Raw genomic sequence first — 19,400 nt, 5'->3', positions numbered from 1 at the left:
TGATTTCCAGAAAATATCAGGATAGTTGAAGTCGCCCATCACTACTACATCTCTCTTTTCTGACTGTGTGGTCATCTGTTCTAGAAAGATATCATCCAATTCCTCAGTCTGACTTGGGGGTCTGTAGTAGACTCCCACCATAACATCCTTGTTGTTTCCCTCCCCTTTAATTTTTATCCAGATGCTCTCCACCTGGCTTCCATGGATCTCTTCACTGGTGTAAATATCTCTGACATATAGTGCTATTCCTCCTCCTTTCCTGTTTGGCCTATTTCTCTTTAAAAGGTTATACCCCTCTATTTCCACATTCCAATCATGAGACTCATCCCACCAGGTTTCAGTGATGCCCATTATATCATATTTGCTTTGTTGTACTAGGAGTTCGAGTTCATCTTGCTTATTTCCCATGCTCTGTGCATTAGTGTAGAGACATCGCAGACCACGGATCCCTTTTACTTGCTGCCTGTGCAAGTTTTTTTGCCTCCCACTGTTGGGTCCTTGCACTTTTTTTCTTGTTTCCTCTATGTCTGTTTGACTATTTTCTCCAGCCCTTTTGCCTTCCTTAATATTGTCTCCCTTCCCCTCGGAACTCAGTTTAAAGCCCTCCTGATCAAGTTCTTGAGACTGTTGGCAAAAACATTTCTTCCAACTGGCGTGAGATGCAACCGTCCGTTGCAAGAAGTTCCTCCTCATGGAACCGCAGCCCATGATCGAAGAATCCAAATCCTTCTCGGTGGCACCATCTGTGGAGCCAGTTGTTCACATCTGCTATTTTCCCAGAACAATCCCTTCTTGGCTTACTTCTCTTTGTGACATTCCTCCAGCTGTCTGTCTCCTTTGTATGGCAAGTGACCTCTTCCACCCTAGCATCTTCCTCTGCGTGGTACTCATCCAAGATCGTTAGTTCTGTTGTGTCCAGGAAATCCTCTTGTTCCCTAATATGCTGAAGTGTAGCTACTCTGGACTAATGGCTTGTCTCTTCTTCATAGAAAGTTTCTGCAGTTAAAAACAGTCTTACTACATATTGTATATATATGTTTCTCTTGACTCACAACTATAAATCTAGAAATAAAAATTACACCCCTAGAATATCCTTCAAATGCATTTTGTAAAAACAAGATAATCTTTGTTTACAAATAAACACAACTCACATTTGTTCAGCCTTCACACGCAGATCTACACTTAGCTCCTAAGAGAAACAGTAACAGATAGTGAAAGAGAAGATGCAGAGAAAATAACCAGCTTTCTAAAGTAATGAGCTCATACATTTCCTTTTGATTGAGCAGTAAACTCTAGCTTCCTTTTAAGCCATTTAAATCCTCATCATTTGATCTGGAAGTTAGGGACCCTATTTTGGCCCAGTTTTTCAAGATCTTACTCACAGAGCAAAAGAAGGCACAAAACAGCAGAAACCTAGAATACATCTCTGTTGGAAATCTTCCTATCTTAGGTGCTTAACTTAAGAAATGCTAAAAGAAGACACGCAAACTGACCTAGAGAATTTTTGTGCTTATGTATTATACAAGCGTGTGCATGTGCATGCACATATATACAGAGCTTGTTTGCTTATTTACTACAAACCTCAGAATCCTCAGCCATTATGGCCAGTGATTTTGTACACATGTGATACTGTATTGCAATCTGTAAAAAAATGCAGTAGTTGAATATGTGATTTATTCAACACATGTGATTTATTAAGCCAAACACAGCCTATCAAACAGTTTTCCAGGTTAGGGTGCTTGACAACAGTGCTGCCACACTATATAACTGGTGGAAGCATTTAGTCAGATGGGACAATTTTGTAGAGATAATGATGTTACCTTAGGTTTTTTTTAAAAAAACAACAACTTGTTTTGAGCTTTGCCTCCACCCTTCCTCCAAGCCTGCCAGGAATGACTAAGCTTTAACTCCAATTTTGTCAACCCAACAGAAGCTCAAGGGGTTCACCCTAAAATCCTATTCAGATATCAGACTTTATGAAACAAAGAGCTCATAATAATATTATGTCAAATGCATGTTTATCTGCTTTTTGTTTGTATCATGGTTTAGGAACGTCACTATCTGAAACATAAAACCTCACAAAGAGAATTTCCATTGCAGCCCATCAATGAGTGCTATAATGAAGTCCAAAGAAAGTGTTACCTTTCCTAGTGGAACAGTCAAGTCAATTTCCTTTCCCAGAGGAAGTGAATGAAATGGAACAGTCCCTGATCTAAGAACTGTGCTATGCTCTTCAACATCATGGCTCACTCCATCCTGAAAATAAACAGATAATATTTCATGAGGAAGTCTGGTTCATAAGGTATTTCAAAAAGGGTGAATATGACTATTTCTCACCTGAACTGTAATAGTTCTCTCCAGTTCCACATTCAGTTGTGAACACATCTCTTTGCCTATGTGAAAGACAAATGGAACTGCACAGTTCTGATCAGATTCTGGTTTGCAAGGGATGCACACCTGCTTTTCATAGGCTCCTGGCACTGAAATCTTGAACTGATTGCTTCCTAAATTTCACAAATGGCGTTAGGACAAAAACCAGACCATATGTAAGCAGGGATGACTACTTTTTAGAGTGCATGCACAACACCTAACTATTCAAAGATTTACAATTGACTAAAAACTCTAAATTCTTACACACATACAGTTACAACATTCCATATTCTGGTTTTAAAATGTGACGTTAAGCAAGAGTAAAAGGAGTAACATCTACATCCTGGTGGTGCAGTGGTTAAATGCCAGTACTGCAGCCACATGGTTGTGAGTTCGATCCCAGGGCTCCAAGGTTGATTCAGCCTTCCATTGTTTCTTAGGTTGGTAAAATGAGTACCCAGCTTGTTGGGGGCAGTTGGTTTACAGATTAAAAACCACACAGAGAGTTCTGAGTTCACTATTAAGAAATGTAAATGCTATTGATATCCTTTTCCAGAAAAAAATGTACATTGGGCAAACAATTTTAGAGATTCTCCTTGAAATAAATAAATACGTAGATCAGAAGAATTTACATTCACTATATATTCTAGTACTCTTGTAGTAATGCAGTTTCCCTAAGGACAACACATGAACTGCACTGAGAGTGAGAAAAGAACAAGCTAGAAAGAGCAAGGTAACCAATAGAAACAGAAGACAAATATTCCCTTCCCCACATCACAGTGATGTACAGTAGGAGTGAAGAACATGTGCATTTTCAGAGATCAGATTACAAACCTAACCACTGATTATGATGGCCAGGGCTGGGGGGAGATGCAGTTCAACCAAACTCAAATGTTTTTGATTAATACAAGCCATAATTTCTTATGGTTCCGAACAGAATTAAACATTTGTACAAATTTAACTGAGCACATGGTTGTAGGCTATACAGTAAGGATGCACATTTTTGCTCATCTGTCTACACTCTCTCTGTACCTAGTTTGGGAAAATCTCCATAAACTGATGGAATATACATACTCTGCCTTGTTGACTGGCATATAGTCATAGATTGATTGCTCAGCATTCCACTAGTGCATTTGAGAACCACCTGGCTTTTACTGAGATTTGAATTCTGCTCTATGTGAAATATAAAGCTGGTCTCTTCTTCTAATTTATTGAATGCCCAAAACAAAGCCCGCCCACAATTTCATCCACCTTGAAATTAACTGGACAACCAAACAGACCTACCCTGTTCTCTCAGCTTTGACATTTCATCATTCTTAATTACTCCTTGGAGGCTAAGGCAAGGATAAGCCTATATGGAAGTAAACAAAAAAAATGCTGTTTTTGGACAATGCTTCTTGGAATGGATATATTTTAGTGAAGGAGTGTGTAGAAAATTAATTTAGATGTTCATGTTTTGGAATTCACTGTTATAATAAACACATCACTTTGTTAGCAGTAACTGATAATAAAGAAGAGAGGGATAAAATTATTGTCACCAATAGTAACTGTATTGTCATTACTAACTACTGTCAACAATTGTCAATCATCCTGTATCTTAAAATCACAGTAGCTATCAGAAGTAAGATACAATCCTTTTATCTATTGTAGTTTCTAAAGTACATATGTCTTACTCAGCAGAAAGGAGAAAGAGGGGAAACTGCATTTGACAGAAAACAAGACAGTTCCTCACTGGGAAGGATGACCTTAACCCCTCACATAAAACTAATTACTGTTGTGATATAAAGATGCAGGAAAGTTAAAAAGAAATATTTATTCACATAGGACACAATCAGACTATGGAGTATGTTACCAAACTACACAGCTTTAAAGGTAGATAAAACAAATTCATGGAGGGTAAAGCTATCAATGGCTACTAGCCATGATGGAAATCGATATGGATATTATTACCACCAATATCACTGCTGAGGAACATGACTGAAGGTTGTTATTACCCTAATGCCACGCATCTGCTTGAACAGTATGGAAACTAGATGGATCTTGACAGACCTTTGGCTAATCTAGCAGGGCTCTTACATTTTTATTTGCTAGCAAATGTGCTAATATCCTTAGCAGATGAAAAATGCCTTGGTTTTGAAAAAGCTCTCATATCACAAGCAGATACTGTACCACATAAAAACCCCATTATAACTTTGCTATCTGATTTTCCAAACACTCACCACAAGGGCTCCATTTGTGATAACTTCACCAGGAGCATCTGCACTATAAAAAGAAAGTATTGCCATAAATAAAAATGTACACCTATTACTCTGCCATCAGTGTTGCATAAATGTACGCAAGAGAAAATCCACAAATGCTTCTAGCTTGCTGTGGGAGTTGGATAGGGTGTTGTTTGGAGGGTGAGGGTGTTGTTCTCCAAACAAAAGATGATAAACAGGAATTTGTGTATCCGATCTTTCATACATGCACAATACATTTTTATGATATAATGTAATTTTAAAACATTCTATGTAAAAATATTTTTGAATTGCATAACTGTACATTTTCTATTATGCAAATACATAAAATATATTCAATACATGTTAAAACCATATATATATATATATATATATATATATATGGAATTACTGTGATACAATAGCTAAAAACTTTAATCTGATGCTGCACTTATTTATATAAAAGCAAGTCCCGTTAAATGGGACTCACATCCTAGTTTGTCTACTTGTTGTTGCATTGTGCCTTCAACATGTTTCAAATATATGGCAATCCTCAGCTGAACCGATTGTGGGGTTTTCTTGGCAAGGTTTGTTCAGAGGGAGTTTGTCTTTACCTTCTCCCAAGGTTAGTATCACTTCCCCAAGTTCACCTAGTGGGTTTCCATGACTGAGCAGGGGTTCAAACCCTGGTCTCCAAAGTCTTGGGAGATTATCACACGGAGGAGCAAAGCAGATTGCTCCCATCCTTAACCTGCATTTGTGCAATTGGGGGGAAGATTATCACACACACACCGGCACTTATCCCGTTCTTCTCCCATCCGTAAAGAGTAATGGACCTGTCATTTGCTATTAACGGGAGTTTTCGTTGATACCAAATGACAGATCTATTAATCTTTATGAACAGGAGAAGAATGGGATAAGCATGCGGGGGTGTGATAATCTCCCCCCCCCCGATCACGCAAATACCATGGGTTAAGGACGGGAGAAATCCGCTTTGCTCCCATCTGATAATCTCCATAGTCTAACACTCAAACCAATTACACCAGGCTGACTGTCTTGTGTGTTTAAGATTGCAAACTTTGTCACACTGGAAAATATAGCAGTTCCCACCTTTTCTTCAGAAAAAACTCTACATCCAGTTCTTCATCGTCCTACAAATAAATAAGTATCATATTAACATATCATATGTAAGCAGAAGACTAAAAGAATAGAAGAATAAAATTAAGATAAAAGAATGGAATAAAAGAATAGAAAAATAAAATTAAGATGAAGCCCACAACATAAATGATACTGTTTAAATGTTGCTTTAGCCAAAAGAATAGCGGAGACAACAGTTGCCTGTCAGCCATCAACTCCTCACAGTTACAACAATTACAACAATTATTTCTAAATTTACATCTATAAATTTAAATTAGCATATGTACATCTTAGGCAAATCTCTGTCCTCTATTTTTCGAGGTCAGAATGTATAAACAGCACCCCAAGAGGCAAAAGTATCCATCACAGAGCTCATAAAGGTTATTTTTAAATGAGAATGACACCACATGTAATTGTCTTGATACATAACCTGGACAGCAGGCCACTATCAGGACAGAATATGGAGAAATAAAATAGTTTCCAGTTGGCAAAGAGGTCAAGACATGGCTGCATTTTATGTTCAATTTGTATGCAGAGCATATCATATAAAAACAGGGCTAGTCTTGGTGGGAAGAAGTGTGAAAACTGGAGGAGAAAGCAGCAATAATTTAAGCTATGCAGATGATACCATATTAGTAGCAGAAAACAGCAAAAAAATTGGAACTCATAAAAGTTAAGAAAGAACTTGCAAAAAAAGGTTAATCAAAATTTATACTGTAATCAAGAAATCAGAAGACAACTAAGATTTGGAAGGGCAAACATGAAGGAACTCAAAAAAATCCTCAAGTGTTAAACTTTATCACTGAATGCTGAAGTCATGATCATCCATGCCATTGCAGTCACAATTTCTGTATAAGCATAGATCCATGCTGGAATCATCCAGGACACAATACTTCCTTTTTCTCTGTATGGGTGTGAAAAGTAGACAGTGAAGAAACCTGACAGTAAGAAAAAGAACTCATCTGAAATATAGTGCTGGAGGAGAGTTCTACAGATACCATGGACTCTCAAAAAGACAATTAAGTATGTCTGAAAGTAAATCAAGTTTGAATTCTCTCTAGAAAGATTATGCTTCTTGATAAAGTTAAAAGCAGGAGGGAAAATAGGACACCACATTATAGGTAGATAGATTCAATCTAGGAAGCTACAGCTCTGAATCATGCCCCATACAGAAGTAAAATGGCAGTGAGAACATTCAGCAAAGACCCTACATGCAAGACTCTTGCCCAGTCACATTAAATGGTATACAACATACAAGGCATCAACTGACTTCAAAAACAATACCATATAAAAAACATTTGAAGGAAAGGACTAAGGGGAAGCAAGGCAATTTCAATAAAAATAGCTTCAGATTCAATCTCTGGAATTTCCAAGTAAACCATAATATGTTGCTGGCATCCTCCTATATTCCACCTTACAGAGGCAGTGTGGTGTAGTAGTTAGAATGTTGCACTTGAATCTGGAAGATTCCAGTTCACATCACCACTGGGTGGTCCTGGGCCAGTTACTCTCTTTCTAAAAACTGACCTACCTCACATGGTTGTTGTGTGTAATAACATGGAGAGCTGGCCAGAATAAATATGTACATACACTTCCTTGAGCTCATTTTAGGAAAGATGTGATGTAAATGTAACCAATAAACAAATTAAAAATCTTACAGCATCCACCAGATGTAAATGATAAAAAATATTTCTAGTCACAGCCTATCCTACTCAGGTATAAAGCCGGACCCAAGGGCATCACATCTGTGAACCTATTTTTAGATACACTGAAACAGCAAAGCGACAAACCTCTTTCAGCTTGAACGATTCTTTCAGAGGACGCCCTGCTTTAAGCCCTGTCACATCAAATACAACAGATGCAAGTTCATCACTGATAAGAACATCTTCATCAAAGAGTGCCAACTCCATAGTATTCTGAAAGAGGAGAGAAAGGAGACCTGAACAGCAAGCAAAGAATTATGCTCAGTTAAATGTATATTCAAGGTACAAACACCACAATTAAAGATAAAGTTTAGTGTTGATGCTTTGGGCTTTCTAGTCTTATAATACCTACGTGATTAAGATTCTCCTCCACCTATTTCCAAACCAGTGTACTTTATTAAATGTCAACATAGCTTTTTATTTTTGAATGAAGAGACCCAGGCCAGGATCCTTTTGGGACAGTATGCTAGCAATTGTACTTTTCCCAGGGTCATTTGATAGTAGCAAGTACATGTAAAAAATCTACTGGCTCTGAGTAGCCTGTTTCTCTAATACCATATTTTCTTCACAGCTGCAGTGTCTGCTGCCTTTTTCCTCCTGACTCCAACTCTTACATTGGTGTAGTTATGCCAGTGTGGTACACCAAGAGGAATTTGGCTGTTATATTACTGCTCTGCTGGTAGTCAAATATATTTCTTGAACAAGCCATTTGGATTTCCAGCACATTCTCATGCTTAAGATACAAGCATAATAGAAACAGCCAATTTACCAAATGATAAGGTAATACAGGAGCTTTTTTTCCCCTTGTATTATGAAAAAATATGGTGAAATTTATTTTCTTGCCATAAATTCTAAACTTATTGTGATGATTCCCCCCATATTACATGCTTCATAAATTGTCTGTATACGTAATCCATGGCAGATGACCTGTGTCAGACAAAGGAGATTATCACACAGAGGAGGCAAGCATCCTTCTCTCATAATTAAATCGTCACTAATCCTGTTAATCGTGTGATCGGGGGAGATGATTATCACACCCCCATGCGCTTATCCCATTCTTGTCCCATCTGTAAACAGTAATGGACCCGTATTTGGTATTAATGGGAGTTTCCTGTTTTGTTTACAGATGGGACAAGAACAAGATAAGCACGTGAGGGTGTGATAATCTTCCCCCCAATCGCATGATTAACAGGATTTAATGATGATTTAATGATGGGAGGATGCTTGCCTCCCATGTGATAAAGTCCAAAGATATTTTGCTGCATAAAAAAAGTTCAAAAGGCACCACTGCACTAGTCAAAACAAAAACAAAAACCCAACACCCCACTTGCTAAAACACTCTATAAATCAATTAAATTTTCTTATGACCATAAATGAGGAAGAGTATCTTTTAAGAAACAGGTTGTCTTCCCTCCCTCACCGGCCTGCAAGTGATTTCCAAATTTTAAGATTTTGGATGTCTTTTTAAAGCTTTATTTATAGATTCTGAAATATTTAAATATTTGCAGTTATTTGAAGTAATTTTAAAAACTACATGCCTTCTGTTTGAGAAGCTTTTCTTTAGTCACCCCACCCCCACCCTGTAATCATATCTCAAAAGGTAACTTTTTGTATTCATGCTTGCAGGAAAATGAGAGAGTGACTATATATCTGATTGATCTTGATTTAAAGGTGTAAGATAAACATTGCTTTCATTTCTACTTTTTTGGATGTTGCAACTACAATGTGCATACATTGCAATGAGGATTTTTTAAAAAAAACTTGGAACACATTGATAATCTTAAAAAAGCATCTAAAGCTATCTATCATATGCAAAACAGCAAGGCAACAGAAGTCTCTGAAAGTATAAACACCAGAGGAATTTCTTTTTTAAAAGCTGCAAGGGATTTTCTTTAAGAATAATTTCCAAGATTGTTTTTGTTTTGTTTTGTTTCTGTACCTCTTTGAAACACTGTAGTTATCAGCAAGAATAAACCTTTAACATTATGATAACATATTAAAACATCCTTTCTGGTCGCTTGTAATTCTAATAAGTTTTTCCCAGATGTTCTGAGAGTGTGGGCAGATTATGTAGGGAGAGGCGTTTCTGCAAGTAACTCGGGCCCAAGCCATGTAGGCCTTTAAAGGTAATAGCCAACACCTTGTACTGCACCCAGAAGCTGATCAGCAGCCAGGGAAGTGATTTTAATACTGGTGTTATGTGGTCAGATCTGGAAGACCAGTGACCAATCTGGCTGCCATATTTTGGACCAACTGAAGCTTCCGAACTTGGCACAAGGTTAGCCCCATGTAGAGCACATTACAGAAATCAAGACAAAAGGTTACTAGTTCATGTGCCACTGTTTCAAGGTCCCTTCGGTCCAGGTAGGGCCGCAGCTGGCATATCAACTGAAGTTGATAACACGCACTCCTGGCCATCGTATCTACTTGAGATGACAACTGTAAGGACGAATCCAGGAGTACTCCCAAGCTGCAAACTTTGTCCTTTAGGAGAAGTGTGACCTCGTCCAGGACAGGTTGACAAATTTCCTTCCCTGGACCTGGGGTTCCTATCGCAAGTACCTCCGTTTTCTCTGGATTCAGCCTGAGTTTGTTTTCCCACATCCAGCCCATTACTGACCCAAGGCAGGCATTCAGAGGAGAGATGCCATCCTTAGTCACTGCTGCAGTCGGACACATACAGAACCATATTTGGGTGTCATCAGAGTACTGATAACATTATAAAGATCATAGTGACAAAATACTGCCACAATACATAAAAAACTATGTATTTCCTTCATCAGTAATTAGGGATGCACAAATAAAATAGAATAATACTACAAAGCAAATCATAGCTTTATATATTGCTGCCTTTTGAGTCACACTTTAAGCACACGTTTTTTAAACCACACGCTGAGTTGATCATCTGTATTCACCACTCTAGTAAAAACCCTTATCAGTAAAAATAACAGTTTGGAATGCTTGCAAAAGGTTCAGGTTGCTTTGTTATTTGATTCCATCATGATAGTGATAGTTGCAGAATCTTAACCTAAAATTTTATTGGACAAAAATTGAGCAACTTCTCATTTTGGTATTTAAAAAAAAAATCCAACACTTACAATTATTTTATCTTTGTTTACCTCTAGATCATGTCAGAAATATAAGACTTTTTGTGGTGAACGTTGGAAAGTGTTGTGAAACATTATAGAGATAAATTTAAATATATAAAAACTACTAAACGTTGACAAGATAGGGAGAAATAAAGTTTCAAAAAGCAATAAAATACTGGAGTTATTTAGAAATAGTTCATATGTAAGGGAACAAGGTAAAGTGCAGTAATAACCATACAAGAAGTGTGTTGTATCTGGGAAGTACGGATGTTTTATTTATTTATTTATTTATTAAGTTATATTTACAAATCTTGGATTTGTAGTGGATTTGCTGAATTGTAGTTGTACGTGGATATATAATAAAGTTTATTAAAAAAAGAAATATAAAAAATGTGGACTTTGGGATCACAGTAGCAATTATTATGTGAATACCTAATGGCAAAACACTGCATCAGCATGAGATTAGATCAACCATGCATTTCACTTCTCACCTATTGGTTTGGAATATCTACGCCACTAGGATCTTTTCCTTGAGAAAACAGCTCAGGGCTGTCAAAGCTCCTCTTATCAGTAATGGCCTGGGACAAGTGCCAAGAAGAGCACTGTAGGAATAAGAGAAGGAGAGGAAGAAAAGTCATAAGAGAAAAGAGTTTGGCCTTGGATAGATGAGTGGCCATTAAGCAACAATCTCCAAAGCTGGAGTAGGCTAGCTTTTATTTACCTGTAAAATATATTTGCCCCCCAAAATTAAGCCAATTTCATCCTTTCCAAATTGAGCAATGTTACCCAAAATTAGCAATTCCGTTTCAAGAAATACCATCTTTTACCTTAACAGCATTGTGAATTTTAAAGTGAAAAGTTTCATTCCATTCTGGGTCACTGGAATTATCAATAACTCGAGTTCGATAAGTAATAGGTGATGCAGTGGGAAGACGCAGTTCTACATAGCAATCTGCCTTCGATACTAAAGGGAAGAAGAGAGAAATATTACCAACTTCCAGTATGAGCTGGAATACTTTCTCCACATCTAGCCATAAGTTACACTTCAAAGTAGCTCATTTCCTAGCAGTACGAAATGCTTTTCACACACATCCCCAACTTTTTCAGTGAACCAGCATCTCCTTCCAATCTCCCCTGCAAGTGACCCATATGACCAGTCTCAGTCAGACCATGGTAGGTATGCCTTGAATACATTGATTTAATGAGGCATTACTCCAAAGACACATGAGTGTCCCAAGGCAGGACACAAAGTAGATTCTCCAGTGTGTTCGTGCATGCAAGACTGCACTTTCCTACATTCCCATCTAATCCTCCAGAAACAATGTTGGCTTGTTGGTCAAGACCTGAGCCATCAGTAGGCTTTCCTGCATGTAGACTCACTCCTACTGCTCTTAATCCAACATCTCCGCCTCTCTTTCTGGTGGGTGATCCAAACTACTGCCTGCCAGTCACTGTAACCCAAACAGAAGTGAATCATATGCTGAATGGATAGTGAAAACTGTCAATTGTTCTTGGCATAAGGGTTCTGTCCTGATTAAAAATGGTTATACAGTCAGCACTCCATACCACTGATGTTTTATCCACGGATTCAAGTATCCACAGCTTAAAAATATTTTTAATATATATAAATTCCAAAAAGCAAGCCTTGATTTTGCCATTTTATATAAGGAACACCATTTTACTATGCCATTGTATTTAATGGGGCTTGAATATGAATGGAGTTTGGTATCCACAAGGGGTCCTGGAACCAAACCCAGTGGATATCAAGGGCCCACTGTAGTTCATCCTTTGTTTAGGCAATCACATCTGGATTCAATTGTTTTAAACAATTTAAGACCTGTGTCAAAATACTATTTTTTGGTGAGACACTAACAAAACATCAACAACATAGCATGCAGTAAATCTAAAGATAAGCATGACATCCACTAAATTGTCTACCCTAGGAAAAAATAAAAAGGCAGAACTGGCAGCCCTTGATCTAGAAAAATACAAACATCCTCAGTACAAATGAGCAGAAACATTATAAGTTAGGAAATAAAAATAAAAATCTATTTTCCAGAGCGATTCAAAAATCCAAATAACAGAATTGTTGTTTGTTGTTGTTGTATTCCTTTAAGTCATTTATGACTTATGGCAACCCTAAGGCAAACCTGTCATGTTTTTTTTTCTTGACAAGGATAGTTCAGAAGGGGTTGACTTCCACTGAGGAAGTCCACTGAGAATGTGAGTTACTTAAGGTCATCCAGTGGTTTTCCATGGTCAAACAGGGATCTGAACCCAATTGGCAGCTTGCCAATGCTGCATGCAGGGTCATAAACATAGTACAGTATATGGAAGTAATTTCGTGGACTTCCACTGAAGAAAGGAAGGTGTATCATAATCATAATCTGATGCTTCTAGACAATACCTCTTCATGTAGAATGTCTACATCAACAGACAGCAATTTCAGAAGCAAACAGATTGTACTTTGGATGACATGATCACACCTGTTCACACTTCACATCTATATATTTTCTTTTTGCATACCCTAATGTCAAAAATGGTGATGGGGAACAATAAAGGATATATATATATATATATATATATAGAGAGAGAGAGAGAGAGAGAGAGAGAGAGAGAGTATCTATTTAGTGACTGCAAGGTGAAAATAACAGACCTCCTGAAGGCACAATTAGATAGTCTAGATATCTCATGGTCTGAATTAAGACAGCTGCAAAATGTAGCAAAACAATGGGTTAACAATACAGGCCTACCCAGCTCACTTACAATTTTGGAAGCAAGTTGCATGGCTCCACTGTAAAAGGTGTAGCTTCCAAAGTATACATACTGGAGTATAAATATCATAAGGAAAGTGTGGTCAAAAGGATAAATACCTTATATCCTATCTGTTAATTACAGCCCACACAATTATGGCAAAGAACTGGGACCTCCAAAGAAGAAGGCCCCACCACACTCTGAGGGAGTGCATTCCACTGTTGAACCGCTTGCTGTCAGGAGGTTCTTCCTAATGTTCAGTTGGAACCTCTTTTCCTGTAGCTTGCATCCATTGTTCCGTGTTCTAGTCTCTGGAGCAGCAGAAAATAAGCTTGCTCCATCCTCAATATGACACCCCTTCAAATACTTAAACAGGGTTATCATATCACCTCTTAACCGTCTTTTCTCCAGGTTAAACATACCCAGCTCCCTAAGTCTTTCCTCAAAAGGCATGGTTTCCAGGCCCTTCACCATTCTGGTGGCCCTCCTTTGGACATTGTGGTGCCCAGAACTGGACACAGTATTCCAGCTGAGGCTTGACCAAACAGAATAGAGTGGCACACTATACTACTACTGATGCAGCCTAAAATCGCACTGGCCTTTTTAGCTGCTGCATCACACTGCTGAATCATGTTCAACTAGTGGCCTACTAAAACAGAATTAGGAGGAGGAGTTAACACCCCAAAGGGCAGGATCAAAATTCAAAATGACCTGAATAAACTGGAAAGCTGGGCCAAAGCTAACAAAATGAAGTTCAACACAGAGAAATGTAAAGTACTGCTCGCTCTCTCTGGCTTTTCTTCACGAACGAAGATTCAGGAAGGACTCATCCCGCGCTTTCTACAAGCACGTTGATGACTAACTACTGCACTCAGGGCAGAAAAACGAAATGCATAGATACAGGATGGGGGACATCTGGCTTAAGGAGACTACATGTGAAAGGGATCTAGGAGTCCAAGTAGACCACAAGCTGAACATGAGTCAATAGTGTGATGAGGCAGCTAAAAAGGTCAATGCAATTTTAGGTTGCATCAATAGAAGTATAATGTCTAGATCAAGGGAAGTAATAGTGCCACTCTATTCTGTTTTGGTCAGGCCCCATCTGGAATATTGTGTCCAGTTCTGGGAAGCACAATTCAAAAAGGATGTTGAGAAACTGGAGCGTATCCAAAGGAGGGCGACTAAAACGGTGAAGGGTCCAGAAACCATACCTAATGAGGAAAGACGTGGTGGATTTTTGATTGAAAACATCAGAGGAGAGGGAAAACTATGATGACTTTATTGAACAATGATATTCTTTCTTTAGTTTTGCAACAAAAATGCAGGTTTCATTAACATTACAACAGCATAACAGGAATTCTGGAGTGATGTTTTAAGGAACAGTACATGATTGCACAGCACCATATACATATTTAATTTTAAAAGAGGGTTCAAAAGCTTTTGGCAGTGATAAAATTCCACAGAAACAGCCCTAAGTCACATAGTAAATTATATTCTAGTGCCGAAGATTTGATGTCAAATATCAGTATTGATCCTATTGGATCCCTCTCCAGACTTTGACACTTTATACCATCAGATCTTACTACTATGGCAGACACCATTGGGAATGACAGGGAACACTCTGTCCTGGTTTACATCTCTTTTTGTTCTTGTTGTTGGATTATTCCGCTGCTCTTTCATTTTGAGGAGCTATGTTAAAAACCTGAGGTGAGATTTCACCTCAACGTTACGCAGAACATCTTGAAAGTAAGAGCTATTCGACAATGGGATATGCTGCTGCCTCATAGTGTGGTGAGTCTCCATCTTTAGAGGTTTTTCAAACAGAGACTGGATGGCTATCTTTCAGGAGTGTTTTGATTATGACTTCCTGCATGGCAGGGAATTTGACTTGATGGCCTTTGAGGTCTCTTCCAACTCTATGGTTCTTGAACTTTCCCTGTAACTGTAGGAGTGCCTCAAGGATAAGTACTGTATCATTTTTTTTTCATTATATACACTTCCCCTTGGATTTCTTATTTCAGAGGTGAATTTTCAATAGCACATCTATGCAAATGACACTCAAATCTTCCAGAGCTTTGATTCAATTGATGCTAGTTTATTGACTGCTCGTTGAGTGTTTTTCTGTGACTGACCACCCATTGTCTTAAGCTGAACATGGACAAAACAGAGGTCCTGATGTTTCAACCTGACCGTTCAGTTGCTCCACTTTCATGGCCCTCACTGTGTTTACAGGGTTATACAGTGTCTCAGCTGCCAGGGACCTTGGAATCCTGCTAGATGACCATTTGTCCCTATACTCTTTATCAGGGCAACTGCAAAGGCATGTAACTTCAATTTTCTGAATATCCATAGGATTTGTAGGTTTTTAACCATCGAGAGTGCCCATTTGCTTATCCAGGCCTTGGTTATTTCACACCTGGATTACTGTAATAGCCTACTGGCATGTTTGTCTACCTGCTCAATCATTCCTCTGATTTTAATCCAGAATAGTGCTGTCCAGGTTGTTTTAAATCCCCCTAAATACTCCCATGTCTTTTCCTCTTGTAGATCCCTCCACTGGCTACCAGTTCGGGCCAGGGCTCATTACAAACTTTTGGTTTTGGTATTTAAAGACCTGCATGTTAACCTTCCTCAGTATCTGGCAGCTCAGCTATCCTGGAATATACCATCTAGAAATTTAAAACCTGCAGACAAAAGATTATTGACAGTTCCACCAATGCATACAGCTCTTTCAAGGCTGTGAGCCTTTCAGGATCTTGGTCCACACAGAGCAGTCTTCCTTTACATCTCCAGCTGGAGGAGGATCTTACCCACTTTTGTAAAGGGTTCCTCTTTGATCCACCAGATAATGTTGCTGAGTAAGCCTAAAGTGGCCGAGACTGCAACTAATGAGGATTTTGTGTTTCTTATATTAGTACGGTATATTGTTTTAGTATTTTAGCATTTTACACTGCTGTGTTTTATTGTTTTGTTTTTTATCATATATGTTTGATTTTCCACCCTTTGGTGGAAAAGTGTTGTTGTTGTTACATTAATCTTCTGCATGAAGAATTCATATACATAACCTTAATGAATTGTGAAGTATTTTGGTTTTTCACCTAAGATGTTTGTTACACCTTGACAATAAAATGCATAAACTTTTAAAAAGCTTATTAGTTCTTTATGTACTGGCAACCCAATTCCAATAAGCACAGGATGGAATTGTTTAAATGTATATAGATCCATTTTAGCATTGCTTCAGCATTCCTGTAGGCATGGAAACAGCCTTATATGTCATATTCGAAGATCTTCACTAGTGCTATACAGTTGCAAGGAACACATGAGAGGACTTTCTTGGTGTCTGCTGCCATATGCAGAACTTACTACCCCAAGAGGTTGGGTCACCTTCCTTTTTTCGTGTGTTCTGCCAGCATTTGATCTGTTGTTTTTTATTTATTGATGCCTAGTCTGGGTTCTTTTGTGTTTTTTACTTCTCATGTCTGACTATGCCTGGTTTCCCCTTTCCACTGTATAACAAACTCCAGGATAATGTGATCACTCCCACCTAAGGATCCTGCCACTTCCGCCTCATTAACCAGGACATCCCTGCTGGTTAGGATCAGATCTAAAATAGCTGATCCCCTTGTTGTCTCTTCCACCTTTTGGGTAATGAAACTGTCTGCCAGGCAAGTGAGGAAGTTGCTGGACCTTAAACTCTTGGCTGAGTTTGACTTCCAGCAAATATCAGGATAACTGATAATTTAATTTTCAGGGTTAGTTTATTTTGATAAGAGCTCCATGTTCAGCAGCAGGTGCTTTCTTCGAAACATCAGAGATGGGACAAACAGAAGAAGATAGATGTTGCCTTCGTGTTCTGCTTATAGGCTTCCCAGAAATCAAAAAGTGCATGTTAAGCACACAGTGGTTTGTTAGTGACATGCATAAGTGCAGATAAACTATCCTTTTTGGGTTTATCAACTTTTAAAAGAACATGCTATGTCTGTTGGTTGAAGGGACTGTCCTAACAACAATAGTAAGACCATATGGATTAAAAAGGCAGCATTCAAGATGGTACATAGAAAAAAATCATAATGAAGTATCTAGATACTTACACAAATCTGTTCCTTTAATATTTCTAGCTCGGAGGATTTTTACTGTGAGATCGTAGTAAGGGTGCTTCTCTCTCTGGAAAGATAAACAGCCAAAATATATTAAACTTTAACCACAGTATATTTGTTAAGCATGCAAAAAGATAAAATCATGAAAAACTTGTGGAGGCCGCATGAATAGTCAATGTCATGTTTTGACACGTTGGTTAACAAGCAGTCATCTTGTCACATATTTAGGCTTTTGTATAAGGAAATACTGACAGGAAAGTAAAAACAGTAATCTCCTACATGTGAATTCCTTAGGGTCTATATAGAAGACAACTGGGAATGCAGTTAATATTAGACCCTCCATATTTCAAACTGTGCTGCTTTGAAGAGGGGCTAATTATACCACTAAAATTAAAACATAACTACTGTATGTGGACAACTGCTACCAGTAACCTTCATAGCTACCAGAGTTGCCATGAAGGAGCCAGCCTATCCTTCTTCACTCTGATATTCTTCCATCTTTCCATTCTACCACCTGGCACAAAAAGTGATAATGTCAATCTATTTTTGTCTTTGTTTGTCTGGCTGCTATCTGAGATTGTTTACTGGTTATTCTGCATATAACTGAGCAGATCTGCCAATTTGTGCAACTATACAAATAGCTTTCCCTGCTGGAAACTGCAATTGAGAATTATTCTACATATTTTTCTTTTAAAAAATCAGATGATCACAGGCCAGTAACAAGCTCTGTTTTCTCCAACTTTAAAAAGCTACACCCTCAACACAAGAAAGGAAAGCTGCAGACTTTTCTATATTTATTTTATGACACCATGCAAATAAAGTCTTATCTGGAAGAACCCTCTGTTCACAAGATTTAAGCAGCTGAAAAGTGAGGACCTGAAGCATTAAAGAAGCCACAATCTTATTCCCACACTTCCACTTTTTCATTCTACATGGTGAAATTGCAGTCTGCTCAGAATGGAGGATACCAGAGCTTTAAAAACTGCTTTAAAACTCTTATTTTTGAACTTCCCTGGGTTGGGATGATCACACTGAACAAAGGACATATAATTCCTGCATATTTAAGAGATGCCTAGCTAAACTGGCATTCACAGGTAGCTGCAGTTCCCCACCTTCCACAAACATCACCAGAAGGCTATCTTTCCTTCTCATCTTTTGTTCAATACTGTTTAGCTTCAAAATGTAAGATGAAAATGCAGACACCATCTAATGGACATGTAGATTGGGATCTACTGATTTGCAGCAGATCAGTGAATTTTTCTGGTTCCCAGTGCTTTATCAATAGTAACACAAAAATGGCTTTTCCTCCCAAATGAAGCTGCTGAAATAAAGGAAGTTTGGGACAGCCAAGTGTAAACTTGTCCTGTCACACAAGCCCAAGAGTTCAGATCTGTTACTAAAATCAAAACTCCTAGCTTTGACATGTGCTTTTGTTGGCTTAGAGCTACTCTTTTTTAAAAATGCTAAGTGTGTGCATATTTAACACCTGGCTCTATGGGGTGAATATTGGGAATAATGTTGGGGGGGGGGAGTAAAGTAAGGTAGATCAGACAAACCTTAAGTCTAGTCACCTTTGATGTAGATGGAGTAACTTCAGAAAGTGTACTTTCCGGTTTGTCAGGCAAGCTACACCTGAAGACGTTCACTCCCTAGCCATTAAAAAGTACAGTGCCTTGTTTTCTTTTTGCACCTGGACACTCTGTGTGCTGACAGTGAGCCCATGAATTTTATAGGGTTTTCTTAGGCAAGGAAAATTCAGAGGTGGTTTCCTTCCTCTGCAAGTATAGCCCACAGTTTGTTCTTGTTGTGTGCCTTCAAGTCATTTCATGGGGATTTCTTGGCAGGTTTCCTCAGAGGGGGTTTGCCATTTCCATCTTCTGAGGCTGAGAGAGTGTGACCTGCCTAAGGTCACCCAGTGGGTTTCCATGCCCAAACTGGAATTCGAACCCTGGACTCCAGAGTCCTAGTCCAACACTCAGACCATGACACCATGCTGGCTCACAGTACCTGGTATTTATTGGCGGTCTCCCAGCC

General features: G+C 38.4%; 1 protein-coding gene across 1 annotated transcript in view; it reads right to left on the bottom strand.

Moving 5' to 3' along the window:
- Nucleotides 1–19,400, bottom strand: part of LOC149314769 (cytosolic phospholipase A2 zeta-like) — a 40,201-nt gene that overhangs the window by 19,963 nt on the left and 838 nt on the right. The window contains 9 exon segments of the mRNA XM_089521892.1: nt 1,152–1,189; nt 2,143–2,256; nt 2,338–2,504; nt 3,655–3,721; nt 4,590–4,632; nt 5,697–5,737; nt 7,514–7,639; nt 11,343–11,479; nt 17,361–17,433. Of these exon segments, the coding sequence (XP_089378018.1) occupies nt 1,152–1,189; nt 2,143–2,256; nt 2,338–2,504; nt 3,655–3,721; nt 4,590–4,632; nt 5,697–5,737; nt 7,514–7,639; nt 11,343–11,479; nt 17,361–17,433 (806 nt within the window).

This window comes from Sceloporus occidentalis, unplaced genomic scaffold (genome assembly GCF_023333645.1).
Source record: "Sceloporus occidentalis isolate IW3139 unplaced genomic scaffold, rSceOcc1.0.p SCAF_4, whole genome shotgun sequence".
Classification (NCBI taxonomy): domain Eukaryota; kingdom Metazoa; phylum Chordata; class Lepidosauria; order Squamata; family Phrynosomatidae; genus Sceloporus; species Sceloporus occidentalis.
Note: the sequence above shows the minus strand (reverse complement) of the source record. Positions and strands in the feature narration are given on the sequence as shown.